At 45.2% G+C, this 22,808-nt stretch overlaps 1 protein-coding gene across 8 annotated transcripts in view; it reads right to left on the reverse strand.

Moving 5' to 3' along the window:
• Positions 1–22,808, reverse strand: part of NTM (neurotrimin) — a 959,656-nt gene that overhangs the window by 126,180 nt on the left and 810,668 nt on the right. For all 8 annotated transcript variants that reach the window (XM_005884368.2, XM_005884365.2, XM_014531860.1 and 5 more), the window contains one exon: positions 2,139–2,264. In XM_005884368.2, coding sequence (XP_005884430.1) covers positions 2,139–2,264 — 126 coding nt within the window. The remainder of the gene's footprint in view (positions 1–2,138; positions 2,265–22,808) is intronic.

Genomic DNA, 22,808 nt, shown 5'->3' on the forward strand with positions numbered 1-22,808 from the left:
TGTGTGGAGAAGAGAAAGAGGGGGGAAGAAACACATGTGGGGAAAAATGAAATGAAAGCGGAAACATGTGGGAGGCTGAGAGAGAAAGGGAAGCAAAGGACAAAAGGAAAAAGCAGCAAAGGGCAAGACAAAAGGAGAAGAGGCCCAGCGGAGAAGGGAGGAAGGAGGACATGAGAAAAGGCCTCACACAGGAGACAGAGGGAGACCTGCGAGAGGGAGGCCACAGGGCCTCTGCCTGACAGAGGGCGAAGCACGTCTACCTGGGATGATAAAGGCCCTGCAGAGTTGCAAGCCCAGCGGCCCTGGCATCCAGGAGCCCTGGGGACGCAGCATTAGGCAGCGCTGACTGGTGGGCACCACGGTCTTCGGAAGCCGGTCCATTGGGAGGGCCCCTGCTTCAGGTGCCAGGGCCACCTTCCATCAGTAATGATCTCACACACACCTGAGGCCTCCCCCCGGATCGTGGGCCTGTCCTCACTTAACGTCATTTCACATCAAGAGACTGACAGAGACACGGGAGGCTCTTTGATGCCTTTGCTCATGGGGTAGAGTCAGGAATGCTGGCCTGGGGCAGCTCCTGGGAACTCAGGCCCAACACTGAAAATCTCATGCTTTCTCCGAAGACCTCTAGCAGGGCAAAGTGTCAATGTCTACTAGCAAGAAAGGGGATTTGGTATTTGAGGCCCCCTCACAGCTCTGACAGGTATTTTAAAATGTCCCCAAGTGTAGTGGATGCTGAGGCGCTGCCACCTTTGGGAAGAGAGGATGTCTGCCCCAGGGGTCGTGTGCTGGTGGTGGGCAGCACTCGCTCAGTGGCAGCTCTATGGGGACTGTGTCCTGTGAAGAGATGCCTGGCCCAGGTCACAGCCTTTCTGCGGACAGCCCAGCTTTAGCGACGGACTGCTGTGCCAGCCCCCTCACCTCAAATAAAGAACCTGTCTGAAGGGTTACCCCAGCTTCAGAACCCCCCATCCTGTCAGCTGAGATATTCCAAGTGACTGCAGTGCAAGCCCAACCCTCTTCCTTTTTTTTTTTTTTCCTTCTACAGAGGTTGGTTCCAAGAGCATCTTGAATAAAAGTCTTACACGCTTTTGGGGGACCTGGCCTGCAACATCGAGCAAACAACTACCACTACAGTTCCTTTTACATCCTTACTACTCAGCAATGCACATACCTTCATGCATACATCCATATGTGTACATTCACAATAACCAATGAAATTAAGGCTCTTTATTCATGTCTCTGCTCAAAGTCACCTTCTCAAAGGCCTTCCCTGACCAAACCTCTTTTCTTTTAGTCAATACATACGGTTCTATTTTCTCATCCTTATCACCACCTGGTGTCTTGTATATTCCTTTTATGGTCATTTTCCTCATGAGAATGTGATCTTGTTTTGGTTTATTGCTATATCCCCCATGCTGAGACGTGTGCCTAGATTATTGCCAGCATTCAAGAGATATTGAAGAACAAATAAAATAATTTAATGTACCGTGAATAAAAGCCAGCTTAATGATAAATGGCATCTACTTAGATTCTAAATGTTTAATGTTCAAGCCATGAAAGCACAAAACACCACTTAGTCTGGTCTGGTCTATACAACATCTAAGCATTAAGACAAAGTACATTTTGCAATTTGGTCATCTTGGATTAATCACAGTAAAACAACAACAAGGCTACAAAACAATGGAATAGAGACCGGATATCTGGCAATGCTGAACAAGCCCCGATTTGGAAATTGTGCATTTAGGAATGTGGCCGTTTGGAGCTCTCATTTATTTTGTGTTTGTGTTTTCTTTCTCTTAAAACAACCAGCTGAACAATGCCGTGAAAGCGAAATTGTCCAACATCAAATATGGCCAGTGACATTCTCCCAGAACATCTTACCCCCATTTCATCCACCACCAGCTGGGACGCAGTTCCCAGGGATTGGAGAGGAGCTCAAGTATGGCCGCTGAAACCTTAGAGGATAGGCCTGTCTTTTGGAGAACACCAAACCCTCGCAGAGCCTCAAGCATTGTTATCAGGCTACCAACAACGAAGGACCCTTTGGATGAAGTCACCAGCACCATGACCTCCTAGCTGTGGCCAGCAATTCTCTCAGTTCCTTTCACCACACAATGCACCAACTGCTCTCTTACCTTTGGGGGAGATGTGTCTCCAGGTAACCGTGGGCTCTGGTCTGCCCGTTGCTATGCAGGTGAGGCTGATATTGTTTCCTTCATTAATGGAGATATCTGAAGAAATCTCTACAATTTTGGGAGATACTGTGGAGACAAAAGCCAGTGGAAGGAAAATAAATATCCTGTTGAAACATCTCTTTGTTGTCTCACAATAATAGCTGGCAGAATAGCTCAGGGACTGAAGTATAAGGGTGATGGGAACAAATGGAGAGAAATTAGAGGAATTATCTTAAACATAAAAGGAACATCTTACCTTGAATTTATTGTCTATTTCCTCCTGTCTAAACCCAAAGTCAGGAAGTATTGATGGGAATGGATTTCAATGCAACACTATTGTCCTCGCCTCCACCCCCTTCCTGTCTGCACTCTCACCCAAGTCCCCTCTGACACGCATCCACAAGTCATTCTCCACAGTGCATTCAGAGTTGATGGAATACAATTCTGAGCATATCACATCTCTGCCTAAACAACTCCAATTGTTCCTTATTGCCCAGCTGATCATATCCACCCACTTCGTCCTGGGATAGCAGGCTGTTCAGAATCAAGCATCAACTTGTTTCCATTGGTATTCCCGCTGATTCTATCTCAACTTATCCCCTTGTCACCCCCAACACATCATGCCCTTCCTGATCATTAAGCATTTGGGGGTCTATCTTGTTCCTTATGTCCTTCCTAGAAAACTCCCAGTCATCCTTTAAAGCCTAAATCAAAAGCCACTTTGTTGCAGCTTTTCTCTTTTTAAAAATATATTTGTATTGATTTCAGAGAGGAAGGAAGAGGAAGAGAGAGATAGAAACATCAAGGATGAGAGAAACATTGATCGGATGCCTCCTGCACACCCCACACTGGGGATCAAACCCACAACCTAGGCATTTCCCCTGACTGGGAATTGAAGTGTGATCTCCTGGTTCATAGGTCAACACTCAACCACTGAGCAACACCGGCTGGGCAATGTTGCACCTTTTCTGACCCTTACACCTCTCTGCCCTCCTGCACAACTCTACATGCCAGCTGCTCCTCATCTGCCTATTCACAGCCTGATGGTGAATCAAAAAATGTCAATTACGCCCTGACCGGTTTGGCTCAGTGGATAAAGCGTGTGCCTGCGGACTGAAGGGTACCGGGTTCGATTCCAGTCAAGGGCATGTACCTTGGTTGCGGGCACATCCCCAGTAGGGGGTGTACAGAGGCAGCTGATCAATGTTTCTCTCTCATCGATGTTTCTAACTCTCTATCCCTCTCCCTTCCTCTCTGTAAAAATCAATAAAATATATTTTTAAAAAATGTCAATTAGCCAGACACACTTGGTCCCTTTCTCTTTCGGACCCCTAAAACAATTCCTCAAAGGAAGGGAGGGGTTCGTTTTAATTGGTAAATTTGGGAACAGGAACCCCACTCTGTTTGGTCTTTAGTTTTGGGGCCAGGCTCCCCGTAAGAAGCTATGTTCTGTTGTGGTCCTCCTAGTGCAGTGGATGGCAAACTGCTGCTCGCGAGCCACATGCGGCTCTTTGGCCCCTTGAGTGTGGCTCTTCCACAAAATACCGACTTCTGCGCATGGGCCACAAAGTTTCAATCGCACTGTACGTGCGCGCCCGCACGTGGTATTTTGTGGAAGAGCCACACTCAAGGGGCCAAAGAGCCGCATGTGGCTCGTTGGCTCACCAGCTGCAGTTTGCCGACCACTGTCCTAGTGCATGTGTCACAGGCCAATGTCCTACAGGTGTGGGAGGGCCCACCGCACAGCCAGCAGTTGCCTGTGTCCATCCGTCTCATCTGGGGTTCAGAATTAGGAGCTAACTGTTGCTACACATCTAAGCTTAATTCTCCAGTATCATCAAAACTAGTGAATGTGATTTTTGGTCCGTGTATGATTCTTCATTTGTTTGCCAATTGGTTTATAAAGTAAGAATGTCACTTGGCGCCTATCCCACTATGCAATGGTTATTGTCTTAGCATTTCTCATCCACTAGACCCGTGTTTGGCAAACTGGGGCTCGTGAGCCACATGCGGCTCTTTGGCCCCTTGTGTGTGGCTCTTCCTAAGCCTTAGGAGTACCCTAATTAAGTTAATAACAATGTACCTACCTATATAGTTTAAATTTTAAAAATCTGGTTCTCAAAAGAAATTTCAATCATTGTACTGTTGATATTTGGCTCTGTTGACTAATGAGTTTACCGACCACTGCACTAGACCATGAGCTTTTTGATGGCCTGAGCCATGACTTATATTTATATCCGTAGTCAAAGCTCAACAGATATTTATAGCATGGGGATTATAATGGTTGTTCCAGCACCTTCCCAACCTGCTACATGTTTGTAACAACCTCAGAACCGGATCGTTAACACACACCATTTCAGTTCTACTGACAGTAGATCTGACTCATTAATTCTTCACAAATTACCTGGCCCCTCCATCCAGCTCTCTTAAGTTTCTTCATGTTAGTTTCTTTCCTTGAATAAACACCTGTCAAAGCCACCACAGCGGGCAATTCCAGGGCACATCATCCACCAGCATACAATGCCATCTGGCCTCCTGGAGATCCCGGGGAACCTGACCATCACCCCCATGCCCTGTTCCAAGGCCAGAGTGCAACCTTCACATGGAGATGAGACGGTTGGGAATTTCAGGGCTCATCTTTCCTCTGTCTGAAGCATTAATCTAGCACTTTTTATTGCATTGGATTTCCTCCTTCACACAAAAGGGGGTTATCAAGCAGATGTCTTCCCTTTGCCTTTGTTCCTCCTTCTCCTTAAAATATTCCCCCACTCTTTTCCACACGGCACACACTGGACAACTCATTAATAAGCACGAGTTGCACATTGTTTCCTTGTCCTCCTGCCCTTGATGCTGATTTTGATCTCTTAGACTCTTCTCTCCTTCTCTCCAACTACCTATACCTATTGGAATTGTTCAAGGCCTGGTTGTGTTACCACACCTTCTATAAGGTCTTCTGCATGATCTCCAAAAGGGTGTGGCCTTTCCCTTACTATGGATTCCATAGCTTCTTCAAAGCATTTAAATTTACTCTCTTATGCTATGTTTTCTCATCTGTCTTCTATGCTACGAATTATCAGAAGATGAGATATTGAGCAAGAGCCTTTCTCATTTAAAAAAAATCTGCTGTTCTGAATAGGGTGTCTTCCATAAAGTAAGGACCTTAATGATTTTTATTACATTTTTAATCCTCACCTGAGGATATGTTTTCCATTGATTTTGGAGAGAGGAAGGAAGAGAGAAAAAGAGAGGGAAGAAGTGAGGGAGAGAGGGAGGAGAGAGAGAAAGAAATGTCAGTGTGACAGAGAAACAATGATTGGTTGCCTCCCATCAGTGCCCTGACCCGGGATCAAACCTGCAACCTAGGTATGTGCCCTGACCTGACTGGGAATTGAACCCATAACATTTTGGTGTATGGGACGATGCTCCAACCAACCGAGCCACCGAGCTAGGGCACAATTCATCATTTTTATGTTTAAATTCACATCATCTTCAGATAGAAATGCAGTGTGTGTGTGTGTGTGTGTGTGTGTGTGTGTGTGTGTGTGCACACACATTTACCTGTACTCTCACAGGTATTTGGTGTGACAAAAACAATGGGGAATCAATATGGTGAGGGTTAAGGAGTGAGCACTGGCTCTTACAATCCAGGACTTCTAAGACATCATGTTGCAACTAATGGCTACGTCACTTTAAAAGCTAGATTGAATCTTCCAAGACAGAATAATAATTGATGAGTTAAGGACAGAACACCTGATTTGCTGACTATCTGAAAGATCCACATTTCTAAACTCTCTTAGTTCTAACAGCATTTAAACTTGATGGGATTTATTCAGTGTTTTAACTGCAGTATTCAGTTCTCCAAGTACCACTCCACCGATCCATACATCTTCCTGGCCCCTGCTCCTGCCCATCCTTGGCACCCACTGTCTTGCTCGCTTCTCAGAGGACAGGCTGCCTGCAGAGTGACGGTGGTGGCCTTGTAGGCTGTGCTTCCACTGTGCAGGTGAGTAATTTATGGATCTGGAAAGCACTCCGAGATGCTCTGCAAGGGATTAAGTCACGCCAACGCCATGCGATAAAATAAAAAATGATGGACTTTGTGGACACGGGGTGATTTAGGGTTTGTAGTTGGAAGTGTGCTTAAAGTACATTTTAAGTGGAAATCGGGTCGAGTAATGAATTACTCTTGCTTTGGAAGGGCTTCCTGGAAGTTCATTTTCCTGGCTTCTTACATGATAGCTAATCTGCTAATCATACACTGGAGAACAATGGACAGTCCCCAAGTGGATCAGAAAGTGGTTTGGGCCAGAGCTGTCAGCAAAGTCAGTATATTAAATGAGACAATCGCATCCCATCCTTGGAAGAATCATCTAGAATTGTCTCCCTCCCCACTAGCACCTGGAAAGCATCCAACTCATGAACTAGAAGTTGGTGACATGCTTGCTGTCCTTTTAATCCTGCCTGGGAGTGTAACCTGAAGGTGGAAAATTTCCCCTGGGCAAGTTTCAGAGGCCGCCCAATCATGGCAATGGGCTGAGGTGGTTGACCAGAGGTACACTCCCCACTCTCAGAACTAAAGCAGCAAAGTGCCTGAGATGCCAGGGGATTGGCAGTATCGCTTTCTAGGTGGCAACTTCTAACACGTTGTCAGTATTTAAAATTACATGGAGTTAACAGGATGTACTGTGGTTTTAGCTAATCCATATTCATAAAGAAGTTTTGACTAACTGAGAACGGTTTTCTTATACCTCTTTTAATCATGCAGGCTCTTAACATATTAGGATGGCTTTGTTTGTTTTGTTAATTTACTCATTTGCCCCTTCCTTCCTTCCTTCCTTCCTTCCTTCCTTCCTTTCTTCCTTCCTTCCCTCCTTCATCAGTATCCATAGCATTGTTCATAGCACCGAGAACATAACCCTGAAAAGGACACAGTCCTTGTCCCCAAGGGGTTCCCAGTCTAGCAATGTAAAAACAGGTACACAGCAAACCCCTTTAATGCATGCCAACATAGAGAGATGAATAAAAGTGTCCAGGCAATACAAAGAGACACCTAAGCCAGCCCGGAGACAGATGCCAGGGAAGGCTTCTGGGGTATACGACACCTCAGCTAAGCCCTAGAAGATAAGCAGAAGTCATTCTGGGAAGAAGAGGAGGCGAGACATGCTAGGCAAAGAAGATATCACCAAAAATCACCGGCATAATCATTAATGTAACAATACCCTCTACTGTAGGCTGGGCCAGAAGTCGTTCAGGAAACATTTAGTGAACACCTACTATAGACACAACTGTGTGTGAAGTATATGAATGGTATGCAGAAATACACAATTCTTTGGCCTCCGTGAAATTACAATCGGTTTGAGAAAACTGCATATAAATATCCCAGAAACTTGAATAACAAAGTAAAAGGTTTCACAAATGGCATGTGATTGAATGTGAAAGGAAGGGTACAAACATTAAGTTCTGTGAGTGGAGGGAGGGTCATAGTGAGTAGGAGCATCGAGTGGCTTCTCAGATAGAGGATCTGGCTTGGGCCTCAAGTAGAGGGTCTAGTTTGGACCTTAGATGGAGGGTCTAGATCGAACATCTGCAAATGAGAGACAGCTGTATAGGCTGAAAATGTGAAGCTGTTTCAAGCAAGGCAGAATGACCTGGGCACAGAAGGTTAGGCAGAAGCCCATGTCATGTCTGAAAATACGGAGTCTGTACTACAGAGGGCAATAGAGAGTACTGGTTTGGACTCTGGCTCTTTTTTGTTCAAACTGGGTAACCTTGGCCAAGCTAGTTGACCTCGCTGTGCCTTTCTTCTTCATCCCTGTCATGGAGCTGATAATTGCATGTCCCTCAGAGAGTTTATTTGAGAATTTAAGGGGTAAGTTTATCAAATATACTTAGAGAAGCTCCTATAAATATCAAGTGCTCAATAAGTGAGTTTTATATTGTGTGTGCTTGGCAAACACATGTATGTAGCTTCAACACAGATGGAGGATCAATGCATTGTAACCGACTCAAGGAGGAATGGAATACAAGATCAATGACTAAACTAGAGCCAGATTATGGAACAGCTTAAATGGCTAGGTTCTGGATTTTAACTCTATCCTACAGGTAATTGCAAGCTTCAAAAAAAAATTTTAATGGAATTCTGTATATTTTAAATTTACCTGGTTAGCAAAGTAACCAGGTAATGATGTACCACAATGAAAACTTTTTAATGGAATTCTGTATATTTTAAATTTACTTTAAGCAAAGTAACCAGGTAATGATGTACCACAATGAAAACAGACAGAAATTGGACTCAGAGAAAATCAATCCATATAAGATATCCAAGGCCTGGGTTAAACAGTTGCCTCTGTAAGGATGGAGGGAAAGGATGGATTTGAAAGCATTGCCATGGGAGATGAGCCAGAGCTGGTGGTACCCTGGATGGGGGAATGGGAATACAGAGTCCAATATAAACACCGCTGTGTTCAAGAGCAGCTGATGGCTGAGCTAGCAGGTCCCTGGGTGGTATACGAGAACTATTCTTGGGGAGAACAGCAATTTGACTACTTTCTCTTTTAGACGTTCTGTAGTGAGATGACAAGGGGCAGCATGATTGGAATGATACAATCAAAGGTCTGGGGTGAGGTCTGAGATCTGCTAAGAGTTCATGGCTTCCTAAAAAAGGCAATCAACTTGTTTCTCCAGACGTGCATGCCACAAATCTAGAAAACACACACATGTGGACACAGGGAGACCGGGAAGTGGGTAGGTGATGTTTGGGAGGAAAAGCAGAGTCTGATGAGCCCCACTCTGGATACAGTTCCACATCATTACATTATGTTAAGGTTCAGCCTGCCTGGTATTGAATTTTAATTCAAATGTGTAAATAGTTAAATAAGGTAATTATTAAAACATTATTATAGGGAACTTCCCCCGTCTTGGTTTAGCTTCCACTGCCCAGGTGTTAGGTTTTAATAATTATGTCATTAATAAATAGCAATTTGCTGTTTTTAGCACCCGGTAGATATCCTATTAAATCCAAATTAAGATGCTTTATTAAGCACTGCACAGTCCTGTGGGGCTGAGCTGCCTGGACCGGGTTACTCTGCACGGCACACGCAGATCTGTGCATCCCAGATGGCTTCCTTTGCTGCCCGTGGCATTTCTCCCCCTGCCTCCTCCCTCCTCCACAGAGTGAAGGTCTGAGATGCGCATGGCAACTCATAGTTTCCACAGCAAAGGCAGCATCACTGCTATGGCTTGGGACCTTTGTCTTTATAGAATCACAAGGACCAATCTGGAGTGCCCTCAACTAGCCTGCTTTGCAGACCCCACACAGACACTTGGGCCTTTGTCAATAGCCTAGTACCTGAATGTTCTCTCTGGATCAGAAAACTCTTACAGATACAACTGAGCTGATGCCGGTTCGTGGACTAATCTGTCTTTTCACACTGGCCACTGTGGACCAAGGTAAACTCTAGGGCAAAGCTGACTTGTGAAGGTATGAATTCAGCCTATGAAAAGTATGCTTGATCTAGAACCTTCCTTTTCTCACCCAAAGTGAACAAAGAGGTGAGGCCATCATGGAGCATGAGGCCAAGCTCCTGCCTTGGCTTCAATGACCCTCAATGAACCAGGTCCTGCCTCCCTCTCCACACACATCCCATGTCATTCTCTTTTAGTCATTCCACTGGCCTCCTTTCCTCCCAAAACACCAAGCCATCCCTTGACTTGGGTCTTCTCGGCTTGCCTTTCTTCCTGCCTTTCGCCTGGCTGGTTCTGTCTCATGCTTTAAATCTTTGCTCCTGTAGGCAGCCTTCCTTGATCACCTTTTCAAAAGTAGAACTCTCCATACTAGATTGTTGCATAACTGTCAGTTCTCTCAAATAAAATGTGTCTTGTTCATTGATGTATTCAGTACATACCTTAATATCTGGCATAGGTTGTGTTCAACAGATATTTTTTGAATGAATGAGGGTGTTTTCACGAGGCTGAATGGAAATGCAAATAAATTGACATGAATAAACTTGCTCAAGATCTTTCAATAGCCTCCAAAGACTCTCAGCATCTATAATAATACTGGCAGTTACTGCTTGTTAAATACCTGCTGTATAACTGGTGTTTAGCATATATTACCTTTATTTATTTTACCCCTGCATTCACCCCACAAGTAGATATTATTTCTAAAGCGATATTACTCCTAATTGTCCTGGTTTACTTGGAACTAAACGGTTTCCCAGAATATGGGACTTTTAGCGCTGAAACCAGAAAAGTCTCAGGCAAATGGGCAAGTGTTGGTCACCCTAATTATTTCCCTTCCCACATTTTACAAAGAGGGTACTTATATTTAGAGCGGTCAAGAAACGTGTTCAAAAACATTTAATTAAAAATTGTAGAGTTACAGAGTGTTGTGTTTTAATGAGGGATTATGTGGGTTAGAAAATAAATACACACAGAATCACGGATGCATACATAAAAAGATAAACAAAAATCATATACATGTACACACACACACACACACACACACACACACACACACACCATAAATCTCTGTTGTGCATTGGACAGTTGACAAGGCACTTGACTCCACAGGTTGGTTAAATCTCACAGGTACCCACTGAGGCAGTTCCATTATTATTTCTATTTACAGATAAAGAAACTAAGGCTTTCTCGGATTTTAGTGGTTTGCTCCAGGTTACCCAGATACTAAGTGGCAAAGGTGGGACCTGAATTTTGATTATGTATGCTCCCAAATCTATTCTCTTCACATCAAATTAAGCCCCATAGAATGTGGATTCTCCGCACAGTGTTCTTGGGGTCTTGCCAATTCATCCAGCCATGTGCAGATCCGCTTCTCCCCCACCATCCTCTCACAAGACTTTGTATGTTAAACATGAAGTACTATTCAAATGTGACTTATCAGTGTTACTAAACATGCATACCTCTGGACATTAGAGGAAATACGGACATTAGGTACAGCGGGGGCGCTTTGGTTTAGAGCAGTGATGGCGAACCTATGACACGCGTGTCAGAGGTGACACGCGAACTCATTTTTTTTGGTTGATTTTTTTTGTTAAATGGCATTTAAATATATAAAATAAATATCAAAAATAGAAGTCTTTGTTTTACTATGGTTGCAAATATCAAAAAATGTCTATATGTGACACGGCACCAGAGTTACGTTAGGGTTTTTCAAAATGCTGACACACTGAGCTCAGAAGGTTCGCCATCACTGGTTTAGAGACTACGAGGAGCACACCTCCTCCCCGCCACTGGTTTAGATGCCAACCTCTTCTTCAGAGGCGCTGGTGGCTGCCCCATGTGAGGGCACAGGGTGCAGCCCCGAGGGGGGCCCTTCTCCCGGCCAGCAATGTGCTGGCTGCTTCCCCTTCCCAGGAGGCACAGGTCAGATTCCATTCAGAATCCCAAATTAGATGCTGAACACGCGGAGGGCTCCTTGGCGACACAGCCCCGGGCAGACTGTTATTCCCTTTACCAGGACCCTCCTGTCATTGCTTACATCTCTTTCTTCCTCTGCCTCCACATTAAAAGCATTCATGTTTGCTGGAAAGTCAGGAAGCCCGGGGAGGAAAGCAGGCGCTTTAGTCGGGATTAGTCATAAACCACTGGTTCCGCGGTTTGGAATGTGCTCCTCGCAGGAGGAGCTGAAATGTGGAAGGAAGTGCTGATGGGCTCGGCTCCCGACCCAGCGCAGTCATTCCTGATGGAGACACAGGAGGCCGAAGACAGCACCACGCACGCCTCACTCCAGGCTTTCCTGCTTTGGGGCAGATTCGTACCCGTTGAATTTCACAGCAACCAGCCTGCAACCTCAGTGCTCCATCATAGTTAACTACACCCAAGAAATTGCTAAGACCTATCTCTTCATCAAGGATTGAATGTGGAAACAGAGGGGAATTATTGCTAATCGTGACATGGATCTGACATCAGACAGGCCTGGTTGTTTGGCAGCTTCTAGAATAAGAGCACGTGCTTTGGGTTGAATGCCCATGGCGGCGGGGGGGCACGGGGTGGGGTGGACATGAAACCAACCATGGGCATTCAACCCAAAGCACGTGAAATTCAGCTCAGGCAGGATGGGAAGGAAGGACCGCTGGACACCATCAATGCCCAGCACTTTGCTGGGGGCTTAACATTTGCTGCTTCCTCTTAAATCCTCACAATAACTCAGGCATTATTCCCACTGTTCGGCAAAGACAAACTCAGGGAGGTTAAGCAACAAGCCTCATCATACAGGAAGTCAGACCATTGCAATATCTCTAGTAAGGTGTATCTAAAAAAATTAGCTACTTCCCGTATATTTTCCATTTAATCCAGAGCACTAGGCTTTAAATAGCTAATAATGTGCTCAGAGACACTACGCTAGAAAATGGCAGAACTCAGGTCCAAGCTTTTCTTTTCTCTTTTGTTATTATTTTATTTTACCTTTTATTGAATTTATTGGGGTGACGTTGGTTAATACAATTATATAGGTTTCAGGGATACAATTCTATAATACATCATCTGCATGTTGTATGGTGTGTTCGCCACCCCAAAGTCAAGTCTCCCTCCATCACCATTGATCTCCCCTTTACCTTCTCCTACCTCCCCACCCCCCTTTCCCTCTGTTAATCACCACACTATTGTCTGTCTATGAGTTTTTAATGCGTTTTTTCTTAATCCCTTCACCTTTTTCACCCAGCCCCCCTTCCCTTTGACAGTATCAGTTTGTTCTGTTTTTTTATGAATCTGTTTTGTTTGTTAGTTTATTTTGTTCATTAGATTCCACAAATAAGTGAAATCTGATGGTATTTGTCAGTTTCTGCCTGCCTTATTTCACTCGGCATAATACTCTCCAGGTCAAACCCAACCTTTTCCTATTGGGTTTGGGATCAAATGACATGTGTAGGTATAATTAAAAGCACTCAGCGAGCTGCTAATCACTCTACACATAAATGCTATTGTGATTGAGGTAATGCAGACTTCCATCAATTAGTGGTAAACAGCATAATTATCTGCTGTAAAAAGCAACCTGGAATTGCTGGCTGGATTTCTTTATAGCATCTTTTGACGTGTACAATGTCTTCACTTGCATGTCACAGGTAGGGGCTCAAAAGAAATTTCGATCCCTCCTGTTTCTAATTTCTCCTCACTGGGAATTGTTTATTCCTCTGGTTCCCACCAGCCTCAGCTTTGCCTTATACTTTGAGGCTTGGCCTCGAGGCCTCTTTAAGCAGTTTCCTTTGCTCCCTAGGCATCTGGTGTCTCACTAGGTCTCTCTTCCCAAAGCAAAAATGCAGCTGATGTCCATGACACTCGAGTGACCAGTTACGAAAAGCTCTACACCTGCATCTGTGACTGCTGTCACATCCCATGTCCCCTCCGCTGTCTCTCCCCCAGAAAGATTTTTTGCACAAATTCCAAAAGTTCTTCAGCGAAAGGAGACAAGACCCCATCTGGCTCAGGGCACAGTGTCAGGCTCCCCCGGAAGCCCTGGCCTCAGCCAGGGGACCCTTTCCATACATTTCAGTTTTAGGGTCTGCAGTTCCCGTGGTAACAACTCATTTTCTTTCTTTCTTTTTTTGTTTTGTTAATAGAGGATTTTTTAAAATTGATTTTTAGGGAGAGTGGGAGAGAGGGAAAGAGAAATATTGATGTGAGAGAAACGCATCGATTGGTTGCCTTCTGCAGGAGCCCTGACCAGGGCTAGGGCCTGCAACCAAGGTACCTGCCCTTGACCAGAATTGAACCCTGGACCCTTTGGTCCGCAGGCTGACACTCTATCCACTGAACCAAACCAACTAGGACCCACCTCCTTTTCAACAGGGCTCCTTTTTCTCCAAATTCAGAAAGTGGTTAGATAACTCTTCCCCATAGATAAATGCTCTTGTGTCTGCTCAGCAAGCCACCTTGTGGAGAGAGGAATGGCCTTCCTACAACAGCGAATGCCCTCACCACCCCCAGGTGAAGCCCATGCTTCCCCATCTTGCGACAGCACAAGTAAACCAGCATGCGCATGTATGTACATGCCATCATAGCCTCTCAGGCTCCTGGCAACGCTGCTCTGTGCTCACAGTCTCCTAAGACTGCCAGATGGGCGGGCACCACCATGCCAGTCTCCCAGGCTGCCCATCTGGGTTCGATGGAGGCAGCAGGGCAGGGACAGGGCACCTGCCTCCCGGTGCTCCTGCGACCTGCTCTGCAAAAGCCTGCATCTCCAGGCTGTAGATCTGCTGGCTGCCCACAGTGCCAGGCTTGCTTACATTTTCTGCTGCCTCCATGGCGTCATCAGCACTTTAATTCCTAATTGCCTGAAAGCTCTGATAGTTATGCACTCAACACAAGCTATAAAACCATAGGCGGCGGGGAATTGTGTTGAGCGCAGGAGGAGGGCTGTGGTGAAGTCCCCCACACCCCACCCCCGGCTGGGGAATGGTACCGATCCTCCCACAGTCTCTCCTTTCTCCCCAGGTACCTGCAGGGCTGAGTTCAGCGGAAGGCAGGTGGCCCCGGAGGGAATTCCCACCTCTCTCCATCAGAGACCCATGTGGCTTCAGCTGGAAACTTGAAAACCAGAGTTACGCCCACACTCCCTGTACCGTTGTCTCTGGGAATAACTCAAGCAAGTGGAAGAAACATCTCATTATCTGGCCTTGAATCCTGCAGCCCCGGACGTGGTCCCACCGCTGTCCAGAGTAACTTGTCAGTTGGTTTTCAAGTGAGTTTTTGTTCCGAGGCCTTATTGCCACTAAATCCCTCCTAAAGGTTAAGGTCTGCAGCAGATCAAGGCGCAGGCCTTTCCTTTCCAGCTCAAGGGCGGGAGGCAGGCGGGCGGTTTCCAGCTACAAGTTCTCAGCCACAGCAGAGCTCTGCTAATCCCCTGCGAAATGTCACAATGCGGATCGGAGAGAGTGCGGTGGGGAGAGAGAGAAGTTTCAACATGACTTCTTGTTAATACAAAGCTTGTCAAACGCATCACCTAGAAGCACCGAATGTCTTTATTACATTCCTTTATCTCCCCCTGAGATTGGAGGGATGGAACCACTCGCTTCTCGGTGGAGATGCCATCATCCGGAAACTAATTAAAGGAGCTGGGCCTCTCGTACTCCGGAGGAACAAAACGCATCGGCAACAGAAGTAAAATATTATATATATATTTACACGTGAACTTTATATCCAAAAGGGCAAGTTGGGGATTTGACAGGAACTCTCTATCCCTCATCAGCTCCGCGGGCGGAAGTGGCCCATCAGGATGTGGGTGGATCCTGACAGGAGGCTGGCTGCTCCCAGCATCATTGGGGAGGGCCTCCTCTCCTGGTACAGAGGAGTGGAGAGTCTCTGATCATTTATTGTGGGAAATGTAATCGCATGGTCCTCATGCCCACCTCTGTCTCTCTTTGAACAACATTCATGTATCTGTGCATGTTAGAAAGCCTGGTCACTCTCTCCCAAGTATGTCCGGTCACCGAAAGCCACACAGACACAGATATTGTGCTTCCTGCCAGACAAAAGTTCAGAACCTAAGTCTCTTGACATCTTCCACCTGGAATGAACCTCCTCCCTACGAATTAGGCAGATAGCTCTATCCACAAGGCTGCGCCGTCTCCCAAATTCTCTACACGGGACACTTTTCCATTCCTGGATTCCAACTGGTGATGCTTTCTGATTTTTTTTATGTTGTATTACTCACAGGTGGTGTCAGAATAGAATTTAAAAATCCATACTTTGTCATTCAAGGTCCTCTGTCATAGGGAACTAACCCTGTAGCCACCCAGACTATGACTGCCCAGCATGACCGTCTCTGTTACTCATGTCTTTGTTTATGATGCTTCTGCCTCTCACCGGACTCGCTTCTCAGTGTCACTCATATGAAACTGCTCAACATTTTGATCTTAGAGGGACACCCTTGTCCCCACTGGGCTGGTTACAGCCACCGCCTCCTCGGCTGGAACTGTACTTCCTCCCTTGTACTCTGCTGATATCTCAGCACAGGTTTCACCTCCGTTAGGGCTGTCCTTTTCTCTGCTCTACTTGGTGAGGGCCTTAAGGTCTGCCAGCATACTCTCACCTTTGTGTCTCCCACAGTAACCAGCCTGTGCCTTCCATGGGGCAGACTCTCAATGCACATTGGCTGAAGGACCAATTGTGAATGAGTGAATTAATTTACAACTCAAATGTTTTCTGGTTCCCACCATGCAGGGAATAAAGTTTCAAGTCCTTGGTTTGACATATCCGGGTGCCCCTTCTCTCCACTTACCTTTCTCCTCTTCTCCCTAATTATTCTTGGCCAACAAGTATGCATTCCTCTGTCTGCTTGCATTAGTAGGCACTGAAGGCCATCTAGAAAGCTCCCGACTATCACTGCAGCCAAGAGCTCAGGCTCCAGAGCCATCTAGAAAGCTCCCAGCTATATTGAGACCAAGAGCTCACGCTCCAGAGCCAATGAGACTCAGTCTCCAATCCTGGCCTACTCTCTATTCATCATGTGTTTTTGAAACAGTTAGCTTCTCCGTGTCCTCGGCCTCAGGGTGCATATAATAATAACACCTAATAGGGTGGTTATGAAGAGTGACTAAGATAATTCATATCAATTACTTAGCACATGCTAAATGGACAAAAATAGAAACAAGCAAACAAACATGCATGTTCACCACTCCAACCAGAATGGTTTTGCCCAATCTCTCTGTGAACAAATCCAAGGTGCTACATCTTACTATCTCTAATGGCCAATTTCTGTCCTTGTTACATTAACCTGTCAGCAGCATTTGACCCAGATCTCTACTTCCTTCTTTGACTTGGCAAGGTCACACTCTCCTTGCTTTCCTCCTACCTTATTGGCCACACCTTCTCAATCTCAAACTCTAAGTGTTGGCCTTTCCTACTGCTGGATCACTGGTCTCTTCTCAAACTGCAATGCTCTCTCATGTCAGCCATGGCTTTATCTACCATCAGATGCTCATGGTTTCCAAGTCCATGCCCAGCCCTCATCTATCTTCTTCATTCTCATATATCTTATTCTGGTTCAACACACTGTTTAGCTGTGTGGACATAGACCTGATTTTCTCTCTTTGTAAAAAAATATGATCTAATGAGTACCCTTCCTATAGGGCTACTCTGGGGATTCAATGAATCCATATGCATGATATTGAGCATATACTGTGCGCTCAATAAAGGACAGTGATTTAGCCTATTTGTCATCTTTATTTAATGGTTCAATAGACAGATTCACTTACTATGTCCCAAACATAGTAATTCCTTACTATGAATACCCTACCTCCCATCCTAATTATCTCATCCTAGTTCATGATGTTATCATCTACCCAACTGCTGGAAATAATAGCACACAAATCATCTGTGGTTTATTTTTCCCCCATTTCCTAAGGTCTGTTCCCTTTATCTCAAAAACAATATTCTTGCCTGGCCGGCCTGGCTCAGTGGTTGAGCATTGACCTATGAACCAGGAGGTTATGATTCAATTCCTGGTCAGGGCACATGCCTGGGTTGCAGGCTTGATCCCCAATGTAGGGAGTTCAAGGGGCAGCCAATCAATGATTCTCTCTCATTATTGATGGTTCTATCTCTCTCTCCCTCTTCCTTCCTCTCTGAAACCAATAAAAATATATTTGAAAGAAGAAAAAAAATGTTCACACTGACTTGATATCATTTTCTTCCCTCTTCCTACCCATGTCTGACATCTCTCTTCTGGTTTTCCTGCTTCTACTATTTACACAGTGTATTATTCTCTGTGTCATAGCAGGGATGATTAAAAACAATATAAATCAGATACTATCATTCTCTGCCTGAAAACCTCCATTGGCACCTGCTTGCACTTAGAAAGGAATTGGAAGTGCGCACCTGTATCTCTGAGAGCTGGCACAGCTGGCCCCAGAGGAGCACTGGCTTTATCGTGGACTACTTTGCCCAGAATTCACTCAGTTCCAGTCCCATGGCCCACATTCTGTGCCTGCAAGGTGCCAAGCTGGTTCCTCCCTTGGGCCTTTGCAGCCTCTGTCCCCTCTCCTGCAATGCTCTTTCCCGGGTATTCAGATGGTGCGTTATCAGTTATGTCTCATTTCCATGGTCACACTTTGCATCCTTCCTGACTGTGCTATCTGAACCAGCTCTCTGCCCCGCCCTATCGCTCTGCTTTAGCGTTTTGTATGGCACCTACCCATCCCCTCCAGTTCTCCTGGATGTGTTTGCTGTCTGTCGTCTGTCTATCCTCATTGGACTGTAAACCGCAGGAGGACAGAACAAGATCCATGTCTCCCCACTCTTCCCTGCCATCTGCAACAGTGCCCAGCACATAGTGAGGACACAATAAACAGATTTGGAATTTATAATCTCCCCGGTCAGAATCAATTTCTCCTTTCTTTGTCCTTTGGTAGCCCTTTGTTCAATCTACTCTCATACAGCATGTTACATTCTGTCCTAGTAACTGTTGGTACGTACACCTACCACCTTCACTAGATGATTAGACGCATAAAGGAAAGATCTCTAATACATTTAACTCTTTCCTGGCTTCACCTTCACACCCACAGCATGGAGCAGTGTTCCTTGCACATAGTAGGGGTACAACAAATGACTGTTCATGTGTACGCTTGAACTGAATTGTGCACTTTATTTTTCCTGTGGCTCTACATCATTAAGTGACACATTTCTGGTAAAACGTTTCACAGCCTAACGATTGACACTGGAATGATTAAACTGTTACTGCCATGCACACCTCAAAGCCACACAGGCGTTCTGTGTGTTTGTGCTCTCTCTCTCACACACACACACACACACACACACACACACACACACCCCTAGTGTGAATCAGAGGGAAGGGCAGTCATATTTCCTATTACAGAACTTGCTGCTTGCCATGAAGCCAGAGAGAGTGTCAACATGCTTTGAAGTCCAAGTTCAGTTTCTTCCTTGAAGGCACTAGGTCTTCAAAGGAAACAAGGGCCTAGGAGCTGCTCTCCTTTTACTGAGATGGCTGTGTTGTGTAACCCAGAAAAGCTAAACAGAAAACCTGTCACTGGGCAATACATTAAAAACAGGTCTGTGCAACTGAAGGTAAATCAGTAACCTCAATTCTCCTCCCCAGAGCCGGGCATCTCCAGGGAACATAGGACTGGTGTCTCCAAGCTGAAATATTGGTTAAAATGCTGTCTTTTAAGTACACGTGAGCTATTTTTTTTCTGGCTGGCTGTATATTTTGGTGATCTGCCTAGACCCGTGGTCGGCAAACCGTGGCTCGTGAGCCACATGCGGCTCTTTGGCCCCTTGAGTGTGGCTCTTCCACAAAATACCACGTGGGGGCGTGCACGTACAGTGCGATTGAAACTTCATGACCCATGCGCAGAAGTCGGTATTTTGTGGAAGAGCTGGTATTTTGTGGAAGAGCCACACTCAAGGGGCCAAAGAGCTGCACGTAGCTCGAGAGCTGCGTTTTGCCAAGCTGCAGTTTGCCAACCACTGGCCTAGATGCTTAAAAAAGACACAAAGAAAAATAAATTTCAGTTCCATTAAGCACACACTATGGACTTTCACATTTGCTCTTATCTTTGGCCTCTCTTCTGTTCTATTGCCCCCCACACCCTGAACCCTCCCAATGTCATCCAACATCAGCACCAGAAAATGCACAGGATTATCATGCACGGAGACTAATCGAATTCCCTGTAACTGCTATGCATCCTCAGCTGGGCTTCTTTGCTTTTTATTAAGCTCTGGTGCTCACACCCCACATCTCCTCTAACTCCAGACAAAAACTCATATATGCTTATTCCCAGAATCAAACTGGTAGGCAAGGGAGTCAGCTCCCATCCACACTGTCAATCAGAGAACCAGGGTCAGCAGAGACCACCAGGAGTGCAACGCTCTGGGTCTGGACGAGATTAGCACGAGTTAATGCACCGCCTTCCTCTGAAACCAGGCCCAGGCCCTGCTGAGATGGATCGATATTTAATAATTGTGAGATGCAGTCATGCTCATGGAAGGAGTCTGCTCTCCCCCCTCCTGGGGAGCTGTTCACAACAGCATTGCATATACAGCACCTCCTAATGGCTGGTGCTAGCTCCTCCGGGGATTCCTATTTTTATCAGCAGAACCATCTACTTTTAAATGGGTAACAAATATAATAAGTTAACCCCCAGAAGACATCTGCCCAGACCATGTGGTTAGGGAGCCTCGTGAGTTCATACAGGCAGGCCATGGAATTCTCCTTGCTGGAGATGTGGGCTGGGCAGGGTGCTCTGGAGACTGGAAATAAGTTCATTTCTGAACGTCCTCATCAGTGTGGAACTTGAAAGCAGGCCTCCAGATCTCAGAGTGTGGCATGGAGAGAAAAGACAGGCTCTGCCCGCCCAGCTGCATTCTTCCTCAGGGTGGCCTGCGCCAGTCATTTTCTGTTGTGTTCCAGCTTTCTCATCTATGATAGGACGGGCTTGGGCTAACCAGAGGTTCTCAACCTTGGCACTACTCACAACAAAGACAATCCTTTGTTGAGAAGGACCATCCTGAGCATTGCAGGATGTTTCGCAGCATCACTGGCCTTCACTCACTAGATGCCAGTAGCACTCCCAAACTGTAACAAACCAAAAATGTTTCCAGACACTGACTAATGTCCTCTGGAAGCAGCAAAACTGTCTCCAACTGAGAATCACTGCTCTGAACACATAGACTCACCATGAAAAGTGACCTACATAGCTAAAAGATAACAGGGACAAACTTAACTCAGTGATGGAATAGAATCAAGGAAGTCACTTTCAAATCTGTTTCCAAACTTAGTTTGGGAGTTGATAATTACGTACCAACCACAATGTACTCTGAGGACCACCAATATTAACAGTAGTAGTAATTATTATTAAATATATTCCAAGAGCCTTCCATATATTGTCTTTTCACCTCAGGACAAACCCATTAGGTTTTACTCCCGTTTTATAGATGGGGACACTAAGGCACAAAGAGGTTAGGTAATTTGCTCAAGGATAGTTAAGTAGAACAGTCAGGTTTGGAACTCAGGTGGGCTGTCCCCAGAGCTCATGACCTCACCACTGTATTAGACTATACCCCATGCCCCCATTGGAAAGCTGTTAGATTTGCATCGTCTAATATGTAGTCAGTAGCCACATGTAGCTATTTCATTTAAATTAATTATAATAAACATCATACCACTTTGAAAAACAGTTTGGCAATTTCTCAAAAGATTACATATAGAGTTACCATATGACCCAGCAATTCCACTGTTAGGTACATACCCAGGAGAAATGAAAACATATGTCTACACAAAAACTTGTACACGCATGTTCACAGAAGCATTATTCATAACCCAGAAGTGAAAACAGCCTAAATGACCATCAATTTAGGAATGGATAAATAAAATATTGTACATTCATACAACTGAATATTAATCGTCCACAAGAAAGAATAATATACTGATATATGTGATGATAAATTGATCTGTCAACATTGATGAATCTTAAAAACATTATGCTAAGTGAAAGCCAGTCACAAAGGACCACATAAGTGCATGATTGCGTTTATATGGACTGTCCAGAATAGGCAAATCCATAGAGAGAGAAGTAGATTAGTGGTTGTCAGGGGCTGGGGGAGGAGGGTGTGAAAAGGGGAGAGACTGCTAATGGCTATGAGGCTTCTTTATGGAATGATTGAAAATGTCCTAAAATTAGATAGTGGTAATGGTCACACAACTCTGTAACTTACTAAAAAGGCATTTTATGTACACTTTAAAAGGGTGAATCTTTTGACATGTTAATTATATCTCAAGAAAGTTGATAAAAAAAACTAAATGTCATTAAGAATTCAGTTCCTCCGTTATCCTAGCCACATTCCAAATACGCAAGAGCCACACGTATTGATGAACAGTGCAAATAGATAATTCCCTCCAACATCACAGAACATTCTACTGGATAAGCACTGCATCAATGAACAGATAAAAGGCCTCCTTTACCATCTAACCACAGTCCACCTTTCAAGTCTCACCACTTGCACACTCCTCTTCTCACACCCACATAGGAAGATTCTGTCACAGACTATGTGCCTCCTCCAAATGCATGCTCCATTCTCTCTCTGGAATGGGCTTCTCCCCTTCCTGCTCTATAGACATTCTACTTATCCTTTATCCTTCAGAGCACGTCCAAATGCCTCTTCCCTAATCCCCACCTTCCCCTGGCCCTAGCAGAATCAGTTGCTCCCACTGGCCTTTGTTTGCACTTCCATTACAACATTGATCCCTCTGGATTACAAATCATTGTGTGTGCTGTCTTTCCCACAAGATGACCAGCTCCTTGAGGACAGGGAGTCCGTTACTTATTTGAGGGTTCCCAAAGCCTAGCTAGAATAGCCTGCTACAGAGTAGACATTTCAGTGTATGTTGCTGAATTCTACTGAAAGGATTTGCAGAAACTCAAGGTATTGATTTTCGACAACTGTTCACTTTGGTGTGTAAAACAGACGAAGAAAATGAAGGAAAGAGGATTCGAATCCGGAAGTCTCCTATCCCATTATTCTACAAGAAGGAGTGTTGGTGATTGCACTGAAATGCCATTTTTAAAGAAAGAAGGGCTTCTGGACTGAAAACTGGGGCAATGTAGGTGAGTAAAGGAGGGAATTAGGGGCCAATGGGTATACTATTGAGAGCGG

This window comes from Myotis brandtii, unplaced genomic scaffold, assembly GCF_000412655.1.
Source record: "Myotis brandtii unplaced genomic scaffold, ASM41265v1 scaffold826, whole genome shotgun sequence".
NCBI lineage: Eukaryota > Metazoa > Chordata > Mammalia > Chiroptera > Vespertilionidae > Myotis > Myotis brandtii.